General features: G+C 40.4%; 2 protein-coding genes across 7 annotated transcripts in view; one reads left to right on the top strand and one right to left on the bottom strand.

Moving 5' to 3' along the window:
* LOC137253063 (protein transport protein Sec24C-like) overlaps positions 1–17,658 on the bottom strand; it is a 584,014-nt gene that overhangs the window by 49,083 nt on the left and 517,273 nt on the right. The window lies entirely within an intron of this gene.
* Tdrd3 (Tudor domain containing 3) overlaps positions 3,884–17,658 on the top strand; it is a 106,191-nt gene continuing 92,416 nt past the window's right edge. For 2 of the 3 annotated variants that reach the window (XM_067791051.1, XM_067791050.1), the window contains exons 1-3: positions 3,884–4,039; positions 4,102–4,204; positions 11,825–12,409. In XM_067791051.1, the coding sequence (XP_067647152.1) occupies positions 4,005–4,039; positions 4,102–4,204; positions 11,825–12,409 (723 nt within the window). In that variant the 5' untranslated portion in view covers positions 3,884–4,004. The remainder of the gene's footprint in view (positions 4,040–4,101; positions 4,205–11,824; positions 12,410–17,658) is intronic. The other variant, XM_067791053.1, reaches the window with a different exon arrangement.

Below are 17,658 nucleotides of genomic sequence, written 5' to 3'. Positions count from 1 at the left end.
ATTTTCAGAATGATGCACTGGTTTTACATATGGAAGAACGAATTGCATGATGTCGTGCAAATACTAAGGCCTCTTCGCTTTAGTAGAAGATCCACTAGGAGATGGCTTGAGACTTCTTACAAAGCCATTTCGCAAGTTCTTCCACTTTTCTTTGCAATCAGGCACTGTAAGGAAGAGCGTAATAAATTTAGATCTATTTAGACATATTCTTTGTTTTTATTTATAAAAAGAAATCCAAAACCTACACACCTGACCAATTCATTTCCACACCAATTGCTGCCCAGGCTCTTTCTGTAACATCTTTCCTCGAATATTCTGCTAAATTATTTTTGTATAGGCAAGGATAATTCTCAACCAATTGAACGAATTTAGTCGCGTCGACCATTTTATATTTTTTTATATGAAATAAATTCAATATATAATTATAGCAACAGAAGCACAGCACACAAGTTTGCAAACGAAAAATTGTAAACAAACATCTTCTTCTTGCTCTTTTCTAGGCGTATTTACGCCTAGCGACCAACATTGCTGTACGCCCAGCTACACGAAAATTTCATGCTTTGTCGCTTTCATGCAGCTGACGCCTCGTATGCAGCTCTCCATTCAAATACATGTGTTCGGCATCAAAGCGTACAAATTTCGCTTGCAGCGTCTATGACGCGTAGCCTCGTGTGCACCTTGCCTTAGAGTACTCCAACATGAAGAAAATGGAACACGTAATCCGCAATTTTTGCAGGGTCATTTCCATCGTTGCTGAGCTGGCAACACTGTTCACTTTCATGTGTTTTTATTTGGACAGAATTTTTTTGCAATATTTGTGTTGATATATTATAAGTAAATTAGTGAAATATAACATAATTTTTCGTTAATTCGTGCAAGTTAGATTACGTTAATATACTAAATATAAAAAGTAAAGTGATGTGTGCACTCAAAAGATTGTAAACGTGCGGGAACAATATGTATCACACAAACCTGTTTTTCGATGATAACTTTTAAACGGATGAAAAACGTTAACTTCCGCTTTCGGATTCTTAAGCGGCAATTACCCACCGACGTGTGCTGTACGTACGGACGCATTGTAAATTTTACCAAGTAGCGCAACTAACAGCTGATCGGTGAAAATTCGCACATTCACACGCACAGTTCTAGACCCAATTGCAAAAACAAACTTTAGATTATTTAACTCAATTTTTAAAGTGAGATAATCCTTACGAATTTATGTATATAGAATATATAAGGCGTTTTTGTTGTTATTAAAACAATAGTTTTATTTATATTAAAGCTTTTAACATTTTTTTTTTAACTTTGAAAAAACTCCGAACACCATTCCTTCATTATATGACATTCGACTGCCTAGTCCACTGCCTTCCACTCTATTCGCAACATAACCTCTATTTAAGCTGCCAAACTATATAGTAAACAATGTACGACGTTTGTCGTACGAAACACGTTTGAGCGAACCCTCAAGCCCGTAGGAATGAATGTGTGCGTCTATGTACATGTACATAACATATTTGTGTGTGTATTGTTTACAGATAAGCACTGTTGCCATTTACCATTTTGCATGCATGCTTATGGAAACATCAACTTTTTCCACTTTAATTTTTGATGTTGTAAAAGGCTGAAAATAATATTAAATAAATATAAATAGATTACATATTTATAATCTTTAATTAGGTGCTTTTGCATAAAACTGCAGACGGTCAAAAATTAGCGCACAAAAGTTTACTAGGCAACTCTGTCTAGTGAGAGAGCGATCAGCTGACACGTTCTTACGGAAAAAATCAAAATTGTTTTGATTTCTACGTTTCGGGCTACGTAAGTACGGGCGTTGCACGTCGGTGAGTTTTCGTTTACATTGCACACTCATAAGATAGGTTCGTGAGTAACTGCCGCATTAATCAACACGTAAATACGCGTCTTTTGATGCCTCACCTGAAAATCTTGGCCCAACTTTAGGGTGGGCCCCCTAAACTGCACTACTACCTTTTCTTGTTACCCCAGCGGGTTAGGGGGTCAGAATATTCCCGCGGTAGGTATGCCTGTCGTAAGAGGCGACTAAAATACCAGATTCAAGGGGCTGTGTAGCGCAACCCTTCAGGTCGCCAGCGCAATATATAGCTTCTCCAAACCCAATTGTTAACCTCACTTATCGGCGGCGAATCCTGTTTCACTAACAGACGAGGCTCTGGCGACCCCAAGCTCCTCACGGAACTTGGAGGTGGGGAGGGAGGGTATGGCCTGAAGGTTTAATGTGGCCACATAAATCGTTCCCAAGATGGTCGGGGTAGCACCTTAATTGTGCTGTGGTACCGGAGCGTACCGGATCTGTATTCGGCAAAGGACCATTACATCGATAGCAGAGATATACAGTGAAAGATTTGGAATTTCATTCGAAATGACGCAGTGCTTAACTGGTCACAGTTTCTGCAAAGCCTACTTGAATCGCTTCCATATTATTGATACAGACTTATGTCCATGCAACGAAGGAGAAGGACAGTCAATTAGTCACTTAATCTACTCGTGTCCCAGGTACCAGAATGCGAGAAGAATTCATGAAACCCTTTGCAAGGAGCTCAACATACAACCATACAACATAATAGATATTTCACGGAATCAAGAATTGATCGAGTCTTTCAAGAAATTTATTAGTAATATATTTAGTACACTAAAAATCTTTAATTCGTTGCAATAACAAATATTCATTACTGTATGCTTAGTTAAATACCTAAAATTTAAACTCACGTCTGTATCCAGTTGCAGACAGTATTGTTTCATAAAATCATATCACCAACTATACTCACATGCATGTATATATTAAGTTATAATAATTTTAAATTCAAGTTATGTACATGAACAGATACAAGAAAAGAAATAATACATTTTCTCGAAGCGCGGCTAGCGTGTAGAGACCTAAGGAAAATCGATAACACTCCCCAAAGCCTTCGGGAAGCAACCTTATCGCTACAACAACAACCGTTTCTTGTTCACAGCTTTTCTTTGCAGCGTCAAAATTTTAAAGTTTACACAATTCACCGTGTACACTTAAAGACTCACAGTTGGAAATCCAGCCCCTGCACAATTATCCGAACCGATGTCCGATGAAGGAGAGCTATCGAGAGTTGATAAACGTTGACATAGTATTCGATACAATATCGGCATCGAGCTTTACGAGTATCGATATGTTTTGCTATTGTATGCAAATTCTTGCCTCTAACAGCCTTATTCTAATGTGGTAACAACTTTCTTCATGTCGTAACTTTTGTACCCTTTTGGTATTCTGCCCACGAAAGTATCCGGATAATTGTTTACTCACTAAAATAGGTGGTAACATCGATGTAACCACACAAAAGCCATTGTTTAGAAAAAGGCAATACTGAAAAATAAAGAATTGTGAGCACAAATAAGTAAACATAATAGTAAAAAAGTGTAGCCTCTTGCTATACATATTTCTTTCCATGTACTTTCACAGTATATATTACAATATAGCTATATAAAGACGTACGCATGTATGCACATATGTATATACCCATCGTCCCGTTTATTCGTTAACATCACATCGTATCTACGAGTGACACATTTTCGGTAAAGCCATGGCGGAACCATACACGGTGGCAGCATGGTGACATACCTACAAACAAATAAAAATTCCATGTACTTCGTTTTTGTAAATTCGATGGACAAATGTCAAAATCGTACAGCGTCGGAAGTTGATGTATCAAATTAAATAAAAAAAGTTTATATTCAGCTGTCCCATGCTGCCACCTTGTATCGTTCCGCCATGGGTAAAGCGAAGAAAACCAACTTTTCAATTTCACCACCATTTCGGTGATCACAGCGTCACCACTTTGTCCCGAATCGCGAATAAAACAACTGGTAACGATTTTCGGTTACATAATGTTCTGGGTACTATTTTACCGGTAACGCTAAGAATCGGGCCGTAAAATGTAATTTGCAGTCACTCTAATGTTATTTTAGGTATTTCTGTATTTTGGACAAGCAAAATGGAATTAAGTAAAAAGTTGCTGGAGCAAGGATGGTAAAGTTACTATAAATTTAATGTATATATTGTGTACGTAAATAATTTTAACGTAATTGAAGGTTTATTACTGAGGAGGGTTTGAAGAAAGCGGTGGCCACTGCCTCTTGCACTCGGGTATCTGAAGTTAATGATACGCGAAAAGTTATAGCCACTATGTTGGATGTATGTATTTTTCTTATGTTGACAAACGTGATTAAAAGTCTTGAACAGGGGTCGACTGCTATGCGCGTGCAAAAATATCGGGAGAGATGTCGGTAAGACGCCTTTTGATCTTAGAATTTACGCCTTTCAAAAGATGTTCACGATAACCGAAAAATTAAACCGGATACCTCCGAAACTGGGTTGGGATTCATAGTATTTTTGCTCACAACACGTTTCTGCCTTGGCAGTTTCGGCTGCGCTTATTAAAAATATGGTAATAGTCTAGTTGAGGGGTCGACTGCTAATACGCTACCAAAAATTTCGAGAGATGTGTCAAACGACGCGTCTTAACATCAGTATTAATCCGATCGCGGAAAATAAAAATATTAACTCGTTCAAAAGATATTAACGACAACCCGAAAAACGACCCGCGGGTACCTTCGAAACCGGGGGTGTTTTGCGCAGAACACCTTTCTGAGTTGGCGCCCTTCGGCGCCCTGGGTTACGCCGTGCCAAGTCCGGGTGTGTGGTATAACCGTGGCTACCGCCACGGTGATGCACAATTTTTTTTGTGAGTGCAACGCAACAACAACCACTGAAAATCGCCGACTTCAACTGCAAATATCTCCGGACATAGATACAATTTTTCTTTTCCGCCATCGGATTATTGTTCTCGAAATTAATACGCATCTTTTGACACCTCTCTCGATATTTTTGGTAGCGTATTAGCAGTCGACCCCTCATCTAGACTATTACCAAAAATAGTAGTTCTGTACGACAGCATGACATTCTTAATACACGTCCAAAAATTTGATAATAGTCTAGAACAGGGGTCGACTGCTAATACGCGTCCAAAAATATCGAAAGAGGTTTCAAAAGACGCCTATTGGCCTTGAAAACAATAATCAGAGAGCTTTCTCACTTTGTATACAATATTTTTTTTTTTTTCAGTGCACAAAAACATTACAACAACCACATGAAATTGCCAACTTCAACTGAAAAAATCTCCGGATCGAGCTAAGATTTATATTTTCCGCCTTCGGGCTATTGTTGTCGAGGTCAATACGCATCTTTTGACACCTCTCTCGATATTTTTGGACGTATATTAGCAGTCGACCTCTGTTCTAGACTTTTACCAAAAATTTTGTCTCACTCAAAAGATATTCACGAAAAACCGAAAAATTACCCTGCTTCATTCCGAAACCGGGGATATGATCCATAGTACTTTTTCGCCAAACATCTTTCTACGTTGGCGGCCTTCGGCCATGCTTATAAAAAATTACCCTGGATGGACCCTGGGATCATAATTAAGTCCGGGTAAAATCCCATTGTACACAAAAGTTTTTTCTGTATACAGCAATACAGCAGCCAATTGAATTTCGCTTCCCAAGGCAGTCGGTTCTATGTACCGGAGCGACTCAGAATTTTTCCCGACCAAGGACTGTCATTTCAGTGTGACCCCATGTAATTTGTTTCGTCCCTCCCACAAATTGTCATCCTCCCAGCAGCTCCTTGCAGCAGGACTGCTCCATATTCTCTTACTCCGGGAAGGCATCGAATCCAATCCGGGTCCGTCTCCTGACTCCGGTCCTGAGAAATGGTTTTGCTGCATCTGCCGGGAAAGAATCTTTTTAGGACGGTCATACTCTGTTCAGTGTGTCTCGTGCAAGGGATGGTTGCATCGGACAGGTTGTTCTGGACTTGATCCCAAAACCCGACGTCCACGTAACTTATAAATCTTTTGTGGCTCCTTGCTGTTCACGCCCAAGGTCGTCCCGTAGTCTACGCCTAAGCGCCCCCCCCCCACACTACCTTCCAGCAGCCCCGCTGCTCAGCAAGCCACAACAAGTACCCGCTGCTGCTCGCGCCCCACGGCGCCAACAACTCAAACAGCTGATACCACTCATAACTACTACCTTCGTAGTAGAGTTGGTAGCAATGCTGAGCATCAGCCCCTGCCCCCGTCTTCTCCCTCCCCTCTTCCGGCAGCAATCGTGCAGGTCAGGGAAACAGACTCTTAGTCCCTACCTCCGTTTGCACCGTCTGCCAGCACAGAATATATAGGTTTGCGACATCCGCCAAATGCAGCTCATGCCTTGGGTGGTGCCACTTTCCTAGATGTTCTGGTCTCCGCGACGGCAACCCCCCGACGGGTTTCATCGCGCCATGTTGCCAGGTCGCAAACCCAAATCATCCGGGTACCCCAATGCTTGCCCAAGGACGCCCAGTCCCAGGGCCACAACAGCAATTGCGTCCTGGCCTTCCACAACCCAGGCGTAGTCACCCGTCACTTACCCCCAGAGTTGCGACGTCTCCCCTTATGCACTTCAGAATTCTGCAGTTAAACTGTAATGGACTAACTGGGAAGATTACGGAGATAGTCGATTTCATGAAGCGGCACAACATCCGCATTGCTGCGATTCAAGAGACTAAACTCACAGCAAGATCTGCATTGCAGACCTGCTCTGGGTATAATGTCCACAGAAAAGATCGCGAGAGCGGAAACGGAGGCGGCCTCGCGTTTATCATACACCACTGTGCAATATTATATATTTGATCCTGGCATCGACCGCAGGGACAGGGTCAGGCGATGCAAACCGATAAATCATCAACATCTACATCCCTCCTGCCACCTGTTGCCCCAGTGGATACCGCCCTAATATCAGCGCCTTACTCACTGGCAACAATCGCATTATCTTATGCGATTTCAATGCCCATCACGATCTTTGGCATTGAAATTTGCGGGCGGACAGTAGGGGTGAGATGTTGGCGGATCAAATAGAAGAAACGACGTTCTGCACAATAAACGGAGACGCCCCCACACGTATGGTAGGAAGCTGTCACAGTTCGCCAGATATGTTGTTGTTGTTGTTGTTGTAGCGATTAGGTTACTCCCCGAAGGCTTTGGGGAGTGTTATCGATGTGATGGTCCTTTGTCGGATACAGATCCGATACGCTCCGGTAACACAGCACCATTAAGGTGCTGGCCCGACCATCTCGGGAACGATTTATATGGCCACATTAAACCTTCAGGCCATCCCTCCCTCCCCACCCCCAAGTTCCATGAGGAGCTTGGGGTCGCCAGAGCCTCGTCTGTTAGTGAAACGGGATTCGCCGCTCGAAGGTGAGGTTGACAATTAGGTTGGAGAAGCTATATATTGCGCTACACAACCCCTTGAATCCCTTCGCCAGATATCTCAATCGTGAGCGCAGAACTCGTAAACTGCGTCAACTGGCAGCCGATGGTAACATTGGCATCCGACCACCGGCTTATACTTATTTCGCTCGAGCGTACCGCCGACTTCATCGTCACAGAAAAACGCATTTTCATAAACTTCAAAAAAGGAAAGTGGGACGAATATAAATCTTTTACAGACAACCTCTTTGCTATCCTCCCTATCCCGACTGATGCCCGCCAAGGGGAGCGTGCCTTCTGCAATGTCATTGAATCCGCCTCGGCACGTTTCATTCCCGCCGGGAGAATTCCCGAAATTCGGCCCACTTCCCGGCGGAGGCCGCAAACCTAGCGAGGGAACGTGAAATTATAAGACACCTTGAACAAGGCGATCACCAAATAAGGGATATAAACCAACGCATCAGATTGCTTGTGGATGAACACAAGCGGGCGAAATGGGAGGAGCACCTAAGAGGTTGTAACCTCTCTACCGGTGTGGGTAAACTTTGGTCCACCGTAAAATCCCTATCGAATCCGTCTAAGCAAAAAGACAAAGTTTCCATCGCCTTTGGAGATAAAGTGCTTTCTGCCGACAATTATATAATGCATCCTACGGTCGACAAAGATAGACGGAGAGCCAATAGACACGCACATAAACACAAATTCAGCGCGTCACCAATCACCATCACCGCTAAAGAGGTTGAGGACGCCATTGGTCGTGCTAAACCATCCAAAGCAGTGGGCCCAAACGGCATAGCCATGCCGATGCTTAAAAGCCTAGGGAAAGAGGGTTTCAAATATTTAGCGCATGTCTTCAACCTGTTCTTTCCACCTTTGTCATACCTGAGAAATGGAAAATGGCCAAGGTGGTCCCGCTACTAAAGCCTGGGAAACCAGCTAATATAGGTGAGTCGTATCGTCCGATATCTCTCCTATCGCCAGTGGCAAAGACGCTTGAAGCCATTTTGCTCCCTTATTTCCAAGCAAATTTGCAGCTAGCCCCTCATCAGCATGGCTTCAGAAAACTCCATAGCACTACCACCGCGCTAAATGCCATTAGCACCCAGATAAATTGCGGTTTAAATCAATACCCCCACCATAGAACAGTACTCGTAGCGCTAGACCTATCAAAAGCTTTTGATACGGTCAACCATGGCTCGTTACTGCAGGACCTGGAAGGGTCTACCCTTCCCCCATGTCTTAAAAGGTGGACCGCAAATTATCTGGGTGGTCGGCAGGCATCGGTGCAATTTAGAAACGAAACATCAAAACCAAGGAGAATTAAACAAGGGGTGTCACAGGGTGGTGTCCTATCCCCACTTTTGTTTAATTTCTACATATCTAAGCTACATTCACCACCGGAAGGAGTCACAATCGTTTCCTACGCCGATGCACAATAATGGCCACAGGCCCAGGCCCAAAGATCGATGCGCTATGCAACAAAATAAAAGGATACCTCCTTGATCTCTCCAGTTTTTTCGCCTCGCGAAACCTGGTATTATCACCGACTAAATCTTCCGCGACCTTATTGCATTCTACGGTCGACAAAGATAGACGGAGGGCCAACAGACACGCACATAAACACAAATTCAGCGCGTCACCAATCACCATCACCGCTAAAGAGGTTGAGGACGCCATTGGTCACGCTAAACCATCCAAAGCAGTGGGCCAGACGGCATAGCCATGCCGATGCTTAAAAGCCTAGGGAAAGAGGGTTTCAAATATTTAGCGCATGTCTTCAACCTGTCTCTTTCCACCTTTGTCATACCCGAAAAATGGAAAATGGCCAAGGTGGTCCCGCTGCTAAAGGAAACCAGCTAACATAGGAGAGTCGTATCGTCCGATATCTCTCCTATCGCCAGTAGCAAAGACGCTTGAAGCCATTTTGCTCCCCTATTTCCAAGCAAATTTGCAGCTAGCCTGTCATCAGCATGGCTTCAGAAAACTCCATAGCACTACCTCCGCGCTAAATGCCATTAGCACCCAGATAAATTGCGGTTTAAATCAAAACCCCCATACGGTCAACCATGCCTCGTTACTGCAAGACCTGGAAGGGTATACCCTTCCCACATGTCTTAAAAGGTGGACCGCAAATTATCTGGGTGGTCGGCAGGCATCGGTGCAATTTAGAAACGAAATATCAAAACCAAGAAGAATTAAACAAGGGGTGCAACAGGGTGGTGTCCTGTTGTTGTTGTTTAATTTCTACATATCTAAGCTACCTTCACCACCGGAAGGAGTCACAATCGTTTCCTACGCCGATGCACAATAATGGCCACAGGCCCAGGCCCAAAGATCGATGCGCTATGCAACAAAATAAACGGCTACCTCCCTGATCTCCAGTTTTTTCGCCTCGCGAAACCTGGCATTATCACCGACTAAATCTTCCGCGACCTTATTTACAACATGGACGTCCCAAATGTCGACCATTTTGAACATCCACGTCGATGGCACTACGCTACCGACTGTCCTACACCCCAAAATCTTGGGTGTGACGTTTGATCAGGATCTACATTTTGGTGAGCACGCAGCCGCAATTGTTCCGAGAATTCAGAGCCGTAACAAAATCCTCAAATCCCTCGCTGGCAGTACTTGGGGAAAAGATAAAGAAACGCTCATGACTACATACAAAGCAATTAGCCAGCCGATTACGTGCTACGCGTCACCCATATGGTCGCCAAGCCAAAAAATTACCCACTGGAAGAAGCTACAGGCCTGCCAAAATACTGCTCTCAGAATCGCCACGGACTGTCTTCTTATTAGTGGTGGGTAATGACACTATTTTTTGAGTGTTAACACAGTAGCACAGGCACACTTTGCAGTGTTAACACATTGTGTTCACACAATTGTGTTATAACTGATTATCGAAAGTCGATATGAGTGTTGGCACAATATCAGAGCACAGTACTGTGTTACTTACCTCTAATGCCACGTTTTACGCCGTTTAGAAAAGTAAATCATGGCAACATTTATCTTCTTTGATACTCCCATGTTTAGGGAATCTACGTTATATAACCACAACTTTTGTTTAAATAGAACATTTTCAACTTAGAGTATACATTTTGTGCCCACATCTTTTAAACGTAATACACAGGCAAGATTATGAGTACAATCAACACACAAGCAAAACACAAGCACAATGGGGGATTCAAGGGGTTGTGTAGCGCAATATATAGCTTCTCCATCCCAATTGTCAACCTCACCTTCGAGCGGCGAATCCCGTCTCACTAACAGACGAGGCTCTGGCGACCCCAAGCTCCTCATGGAACTTGGGGGTGGGGAGGGAGGGATGGCCTGAAGGTTCAATGTGGCCATATAAATCGTTCCCGAGATGGTCGGGCCAGCACCTTAATGGTGCTGTGTTACCGGAGCGTATCGGATCTGTATCCGACAAAGGACCATCACATCGATAACACTCCCCAAAGCCTTCGGGGAGTAACCTAATCGCTACAACAACAACAACAACTACAACAAGCACAATGGACTATGTATGTATGAATGTGCACTTACGATCTGAGTGTCATTCTCTGTGCTATAGAAACAGTCAGCTTTGTGCCATCGAGTGTGCCACTGTGTTATAAATTAATCGATAAGTGTGCGTGTGCGTGCCGCACATTACTGAGTGTTAACACAATAACAGCACAGTGCTGTGTTACTCAGCCTTACTTCTTATGTCCCCAGAACACCATCTGCATAATGAGGCGAGAATAATCCCCATCAGGGAGAGAAATGAGATGCTAACAAACAGTTCCTGTTGAATACCCAGAAATCTGGGCATCCCAACAGACATCTGATTGATCAGCCAGCACCGCCTAGGGACTTAGGGAGTCATCTCTGTAAGCATTTTGAGGAAATACGGCACCTGAGAACTCTGCCGTATAAAGCAAAAAAACACAAGCAAGTCCTTGGTGAACTCCACAAACAGGCGTCGGACCTTTATGCCGGGAATTGCACCGGTGAATCCAGTACTCCGGGAACAGTACCCAAAACTAGCGGAAGAGGGACGCATACTCCCCAGGGAAACGCGAGTCACTCTGGCTCAACTTCGTTCTAGATACTGTAACAGGTTAAACTCTTACATATCCAGAATCAACCCCGACATACAAAATGTATGCCCCGCTTGCAATGTGTCCCCACATGACACCAACCATCTCTTTAATTGTAATGTGGAACCAACGCCTCTAACACCCCTTTCATTATGGTCCTGTCGAAACAGCAAGTTTCCTTAGACTCCCGTTAGAGGATATTGATGATAATTTGTGACCGGTCGCAGCTATTAGATGGGGCGAAACATTGCTACAACAACAACAACAGCAGGAAAATTTCCAACTTTAACTGCATATATGTATCTCCGTAAAGAGATATAATTGACACCTCTCCCGATATTTGGACGCTTATTAGTAGTCGACCGCTGTCCTAGACTTCTACCAAACATGTTAGCGAACTATATTTTAACAAACATTTAGATGGACTTTCGCGAGATTGCGGGAGGCGCACTTCCCACCAAAAAGGATGACACTATCGGTGGCCGCATTGTTCTGCAATTACAAAAAACTAGGAATATATCAGCGCCCAAAGCAAACGAAGATTCAAAAGTTGCACCGCGCTTCTTACAGCTAGAATTGAGTGATGGCCAAACAACTATTCAGGCCTTAGAACTGGAACATATTCCAGCGCTGAGTATGGATTTACCTCCGGGAACAAAAATCTATTTTCGCGCGGAGCAACTTCAGTTAATCCAAGGATTCCTCATCTTACGCTCGTCTGAACTTCATGTTTTAGGTGGACGTGTTGAGCAAATGGTAGAGAAGTGGGAACTAGCTCGAACTATGCAAAAATATGCACGAAGCGGCCGACGAATGAGTGGGGCTACAGGACCCCCACCATGGATCCAATTTGGAAAAAAGCTTGAAACGTCAATTACAAATGATCGCAACTTTAAAAGCCTCCAGGCGGGGGCATCCGATGGAAAAGAAAGCAAAGAGAATGAAGAGTTTAATGCTATGCGCAGTGGGGCTATAGCAGAAGCCAGCAAAACAGGAGGAAAAAAGGTATTTATACAAGTGGAAATTGAAACCACGTTTTAATTTATAAAAAAATTTAACTATATTTTTCAATACGCCTAAAGGTATTCGTCAATATCTTTTTAAATTTTTCACCATCATGAAAAGTTTTGAAAATTGAAAAATCAATATTGAAAATTAAAATATTGATAAAACATTTTAAAATTACAAAGTAACTAAAATATAAAGATAAATAAAAATAGGAACCCTACATTACTCCCCCCTTCAAGAAAATTTAACATTAAACAAATTGAACGTAACTCTCTTTTTATGTAAATTCTTGGTGTTGTTTGTGTCTGTTGTATCAATTATTGCAGGTTTTAATCTATCAATAGGAATAGTTTTAATATTATTATCTATTTCAAGTTTAAAACATTTTTGGTATTTTTCCACAATTTTGTAAGGTCCTTCATATGGTTGTTGTAATGAATGTTTATTAATGACTCGAACAAATGCAAATTTACAAGTTTGAAGAAGAACGTAAATTCCAGTATCAGAATCTTTATAATGACTTAAATTTGATTTAACATTTCGAAAATGTTCAGGTAATTTACTTAAAATTTCAGTTGATGAGAAATTTTTAGCTGATGGCACAACAAGTTCACCTGGCAAACGTAAATTCTGACCGAAAACCATTTCCGCTTGTGTAGCCGAGATATCTTCTTTGTAAATAGATCGCAAACCAAGTAATATGACAGGTAACTCGTCATACCAATTACACTACTAGACAAAAAAAATCTCCAAAAATAAAATAGGCCTTTCCTAAAGTAATATTTTCTCCTGATTCCGAATATGACTTCCATTTGTTAAAAATATGAAAATTCCCATTTTTGCAGAACACTACTTCATATAGGTAGGGCAAAAATTTGTAGTTTTCATTTTTTCGTTTTAAACTATTGAATTATACATTATACTAATTCCCATAAACATTTCTTGCCTTCACCTCCTTTCAGTAGTTCGGCCACTATGCCAAAAAACGTTGAAAAAATTTTGAGAAAAAAAGAAATTTTTTTACAAAATTTCAGATTTAACCACTTTAAAATCGGAAAAATTCTATGGACTAAAAAGTTAGCCCTCCTATGTTGTAGGTAATTTAACTACGAAAATTTTAAGCATACCAGTACAACAATCGGACGTGGCGTTGAGACTATAGCTCCGTTAACTTGCAAGCGTCTATCCTAAAATTTTAGTATTACTTTGATAAAATTGGCGAGACATTTCATTTGGTCACTCTACCTTAGGGTGTAATAAATTTAAAAAGACATCAAGTATTTAATTGTCACTACTGGTTGTTGTAAATTTTGTTTTGCAAATAGTAGTGCAATTTTATACATACTATATCGGTAGATGTGTTTACGAAATGGCTTGTTGCAAAAGAGATTTTAAATGTAAAAATAATCCGGATATTTGCTGACATTTTATTTTCGGAAACTCAACTCGGAAAATAACAATTCTATCAAAGATGCATACTTTCATACATCCCGATAAATCTTGGACACCTCATTTTATTTGCGCCTCCTGTAGATTAACTTTAATGAGATGGGTATCGGCTAAAGGTCATAACATGAAGTTTGGTGTTCCAATGATGTGGACTGAACCCTTTAACCACGACCAGTGCTATTTTTGCGTGATAGACCTTAAAGGTAAAACGAGAAAAAAGAGGAAATTAATAAGTTATCCAAATGTGGCATCAGCTAAAAAACCAAAACTACATGACCATACCTTACCCATACCTAGGCCGCCCATAAGTTTTGAAGCCTCAAGCGAAAGTGACTCCGAAGCAGATAATTCAGACAGTGAACAAGAAGGAGAGGTCCCACATCGAGTCTCACAATCCGAACTTAATGACTTGGCCAGAGATTTGAAATTATCTAAATTTGATAGCGAAGTTCTAGGATCTCGTTTGCAGCAATGGGGCAGCCTGGGCCCTTCGACAAGTACTTTCAAATTTCGAAATAGACACAAGACTTTCTCTTCTTTTTTTACTAAAAGTGAAAATATTTGCTACTCCAATGATGTTCAAGGTTTATTTGAAGCACTAAAATTAGAAAATAAAGTGGATGATTGGCGCTTGTTTATAGACAGTTCAAAGCATAGTTTAAAAGCAGCATTACTCCATAAAGGAAATTCGTTACCGTCAATACCAGTGGCACATTCTGAGAATACTAAAGAAACTTATTTAAGCATATCCAATTTACTTGAGCTCATTCAATATAAACAATTTCATTTGAAAATTTGTGCGGACTTAAAGGTAAGCAGTTTCGGTGGTACAATTTAAAATAAATAGTATATGAAATACATCTCAGGTTGTAGCTATAATTCTCGGACTTCAAGGAGGTTACACTAAATATTGCTGTTTTCTCTGTGTTTGGGACAGCCGTGCTAAAAAAACCCATTATATTCAGGAAAACTGACCACCAAGAGCTGAGTACGAACCAGGTGCCTTCAATATCGCAAACCCGCCTTTAGTAAATCCCGAACGAGTTATTTTGCTAGCACTTCACATCAAATTGGATTAATGAACAATTTTGTAAAGGCTTTAAATAAGGACGCGCCATCCTTCCAGTACCTAACGAAATTTGTCCCTAAAATAACTCAAGCCAAATTAAAGGAAGGTATATTTGATGGTCCGCAAATTAGAAAGTTGCCGAAAGACGAAAATTTTGCGAATCATTTATCATCAGTAGAAGCAGCGGCTGGGGACACTTTTAAGCAAGTCGTTAGTGGATTTCTTGGCAACAACAAAGATCCCAACTATAGAGAGATGGTCAAAGCCTTGTTGAAAAACTACAGTGCTATGAAATGCAACATGTCCCTCAAAATGCATTTTTTGCATTCACATTTGGATAATTTTCCCGCAAACCTAGGTGCTGAAAGTGATGAACAGGGTGAAAGGTTTCACCAAGACCTCATGATTTTTGAAAAGCGTTACCAAGGTTTTTGGAATGAAGAAATGATGGGAGATTATTGCTTGACAATAATACTGGAGACAAACCCAGAAACTTATAAACGGGTAGTTAAAAGTACCCACGTCCCTCACTATTGACCACCACGGTAAAATCACTCAATTTGACGACTTTTTAGATGTAGATATGTATGTATTTAATGTTGTTGTCGTTGTTGTTTTTTACTGAATTGCTGATTTATACTCATATTACTCAATTGAATACAGTTTAACGTACAAACATATGTCTATAATAAAACGTTATAAAAAAATAAAAACATAGTTTGAATAAAAATTGTCTCTATAAAAAATTGTAGGATAGACGCTTGCAAGTTAACGGGGCTATAGTCCCAACGGCACGTCTGATTGTTGTACTGGTATGCTTAAAAATTTCGTAATTAAATTACCTACAACATAGGAGGGCTAACTTTTTTTCGTCAATAGAATTTTTCCGATTTTAAAGTGGTTAAATCTGAAATTTTGTAAAAAAATATCGTTTTTTTTCAACGTTTTTGAACGTTTTTTGGCATAGTGGCCAAACTACTGAAGATACTTAAGGGAGGTAAAGGCAAGAAATTTTTATGGGAATTAGTATAATGCATAATTCAACAGTTTAAAACGAAAAAATTAAAAATACAAATTTTTGCCGTACCTATATTAAGTAGTGTTCTGCAAAAATGGGAATTTTCATATTTTCGCCGATACCTCGGAAACTAGATCTGCCACAGAAAAATGGAAGTCATATTCGGAATCAGGAGAAAATTTCACTTTGGGAAAGGCCTATTTTATTCTTGGAGACTAAAGTTGATCAAAATTTGTTGAGTAGTGTTATTTGTGTCCTCTCTAGCTATAATAGTAGTCTTTAATTGCCTATGAAACCTTTCAACCATACCATTTCCTTGAGGGTGATATGCGGATGTTGTAATTTGGTGACTACCAAGTAATTTAGTTAATTCTGAAAACAATTTCCATGTAAATTGGCTACCTTGATCAGTTGTTATCTTTAACGGAACTCCAAACCGAGAAATATATTCTCTAAAAAACTTATTTGCAATTGTAGTTGCTGAAATATCTTTTAATGCATATGCCTCAGGCGAACGGGCGAATCTTTCAATAATCGTTCAAATATAGCAATGTCCTTTTGAAATAGGTAATGGTCCAACTATATCTAAATGAATGTGTTCAAATCTATTCTTGGGAATTTGAATTTTGACAACGGGATTTTGACCAAATATTAATATCCTTATTCATACTAGGCCAATAATATTTTTTAACTATGAGCCGTCGTGTTGCTCTTGTACCCGGATGTGCTATTCTATGTAAAAGATCAAATACTGTTTTTCGCAAATTACTCGGTACAAATGGCCTAGGAGTTTCTCCTGAAATTTCACACCAAATATTAAAATTTAAAATGGGAATACTAATTAGTTTTAAGTTTAGATTTTGAAAATCAGGTTATAGTGTTTCTTATTTGTTGTTAAGTTATTAACTTTGTATTTTATACTTTGAATTTTAAATATTTTGCTATCGAATTAGTTTTTGTAAATGAAAATTTTGGTGATATCAAAATGAAAATTTTTGATTAATAAATTTTATGCTTCAAACCAAAAAAAAAAAATAATTTTTTTAAAATATTAATTTAATATTACCAAAAACTAATTCGATAATAAAATATTTAAAATTCAAAGTATAAAATACTAAGTTAATAATTTAACAACAAATAATAAATATTATATTTACTCCCCCTCCAAATTCAAAGTATAAAATACAAATACATTAAACAACAAAAAACAAAAACAGGTTACATTTACAGCCTGATTCTAATGTGGTAACAACTTTTTTCATGTGGTAACTTTTGTACCCTTTTGGTATTCTGCCCACGAAAGTAGCCGGATAATTGTTTACCCACTAAAATAGGTGGTGACATCGATGTAACCACACAAAAGCTCTCACTCGGGCCGTTAATATTAATTAATAATTTGTTTTAAATTTTCTTGGAGGGGGAGTAAATATAGTTTTTGTTGTTGTTGTTGTAGCGATAAGGTTGCTCCCCGAAGGCTTTGGGGAATGTTATCGATGTGATGGTCCTTTTCCGGATACAAATCCGTTACGCTCCGGTACCATAGCACCATTAAGGTGCTAGCCCGACCATCTCGGGAACGATTTATGTGGCCACGTTAAACCTTCAGGCCATTCTCTCCCTCCCTACCCCCAAGTTCCATGAGGAGCTTGGGGTCGCCAGAGCCTCGTCTGTTAGTGAAACAGGATTCGCCGCGGATAAGTGAGGTTGACA

The sequence above is a fragment of the Eurosta solidaginis genome, chromosome 5, assembly GCF_040869045.1.
Source record: "Eurosta solidaginis isolate ZX-2024a chromosome 5, ASM4086904v1, whole genome shotgun sequence".
NCBI lineage: Eukaryota > Metazoa > Arthropoda > Insecta > Diptera > Tephritidae > Eurosta > Eurosta solidaginis.
The sequence above is the reverse complement of the archived record's forward strand: the minus strand, read 5'-3'. Positions and strand labels throughout refer to the sequence as shown.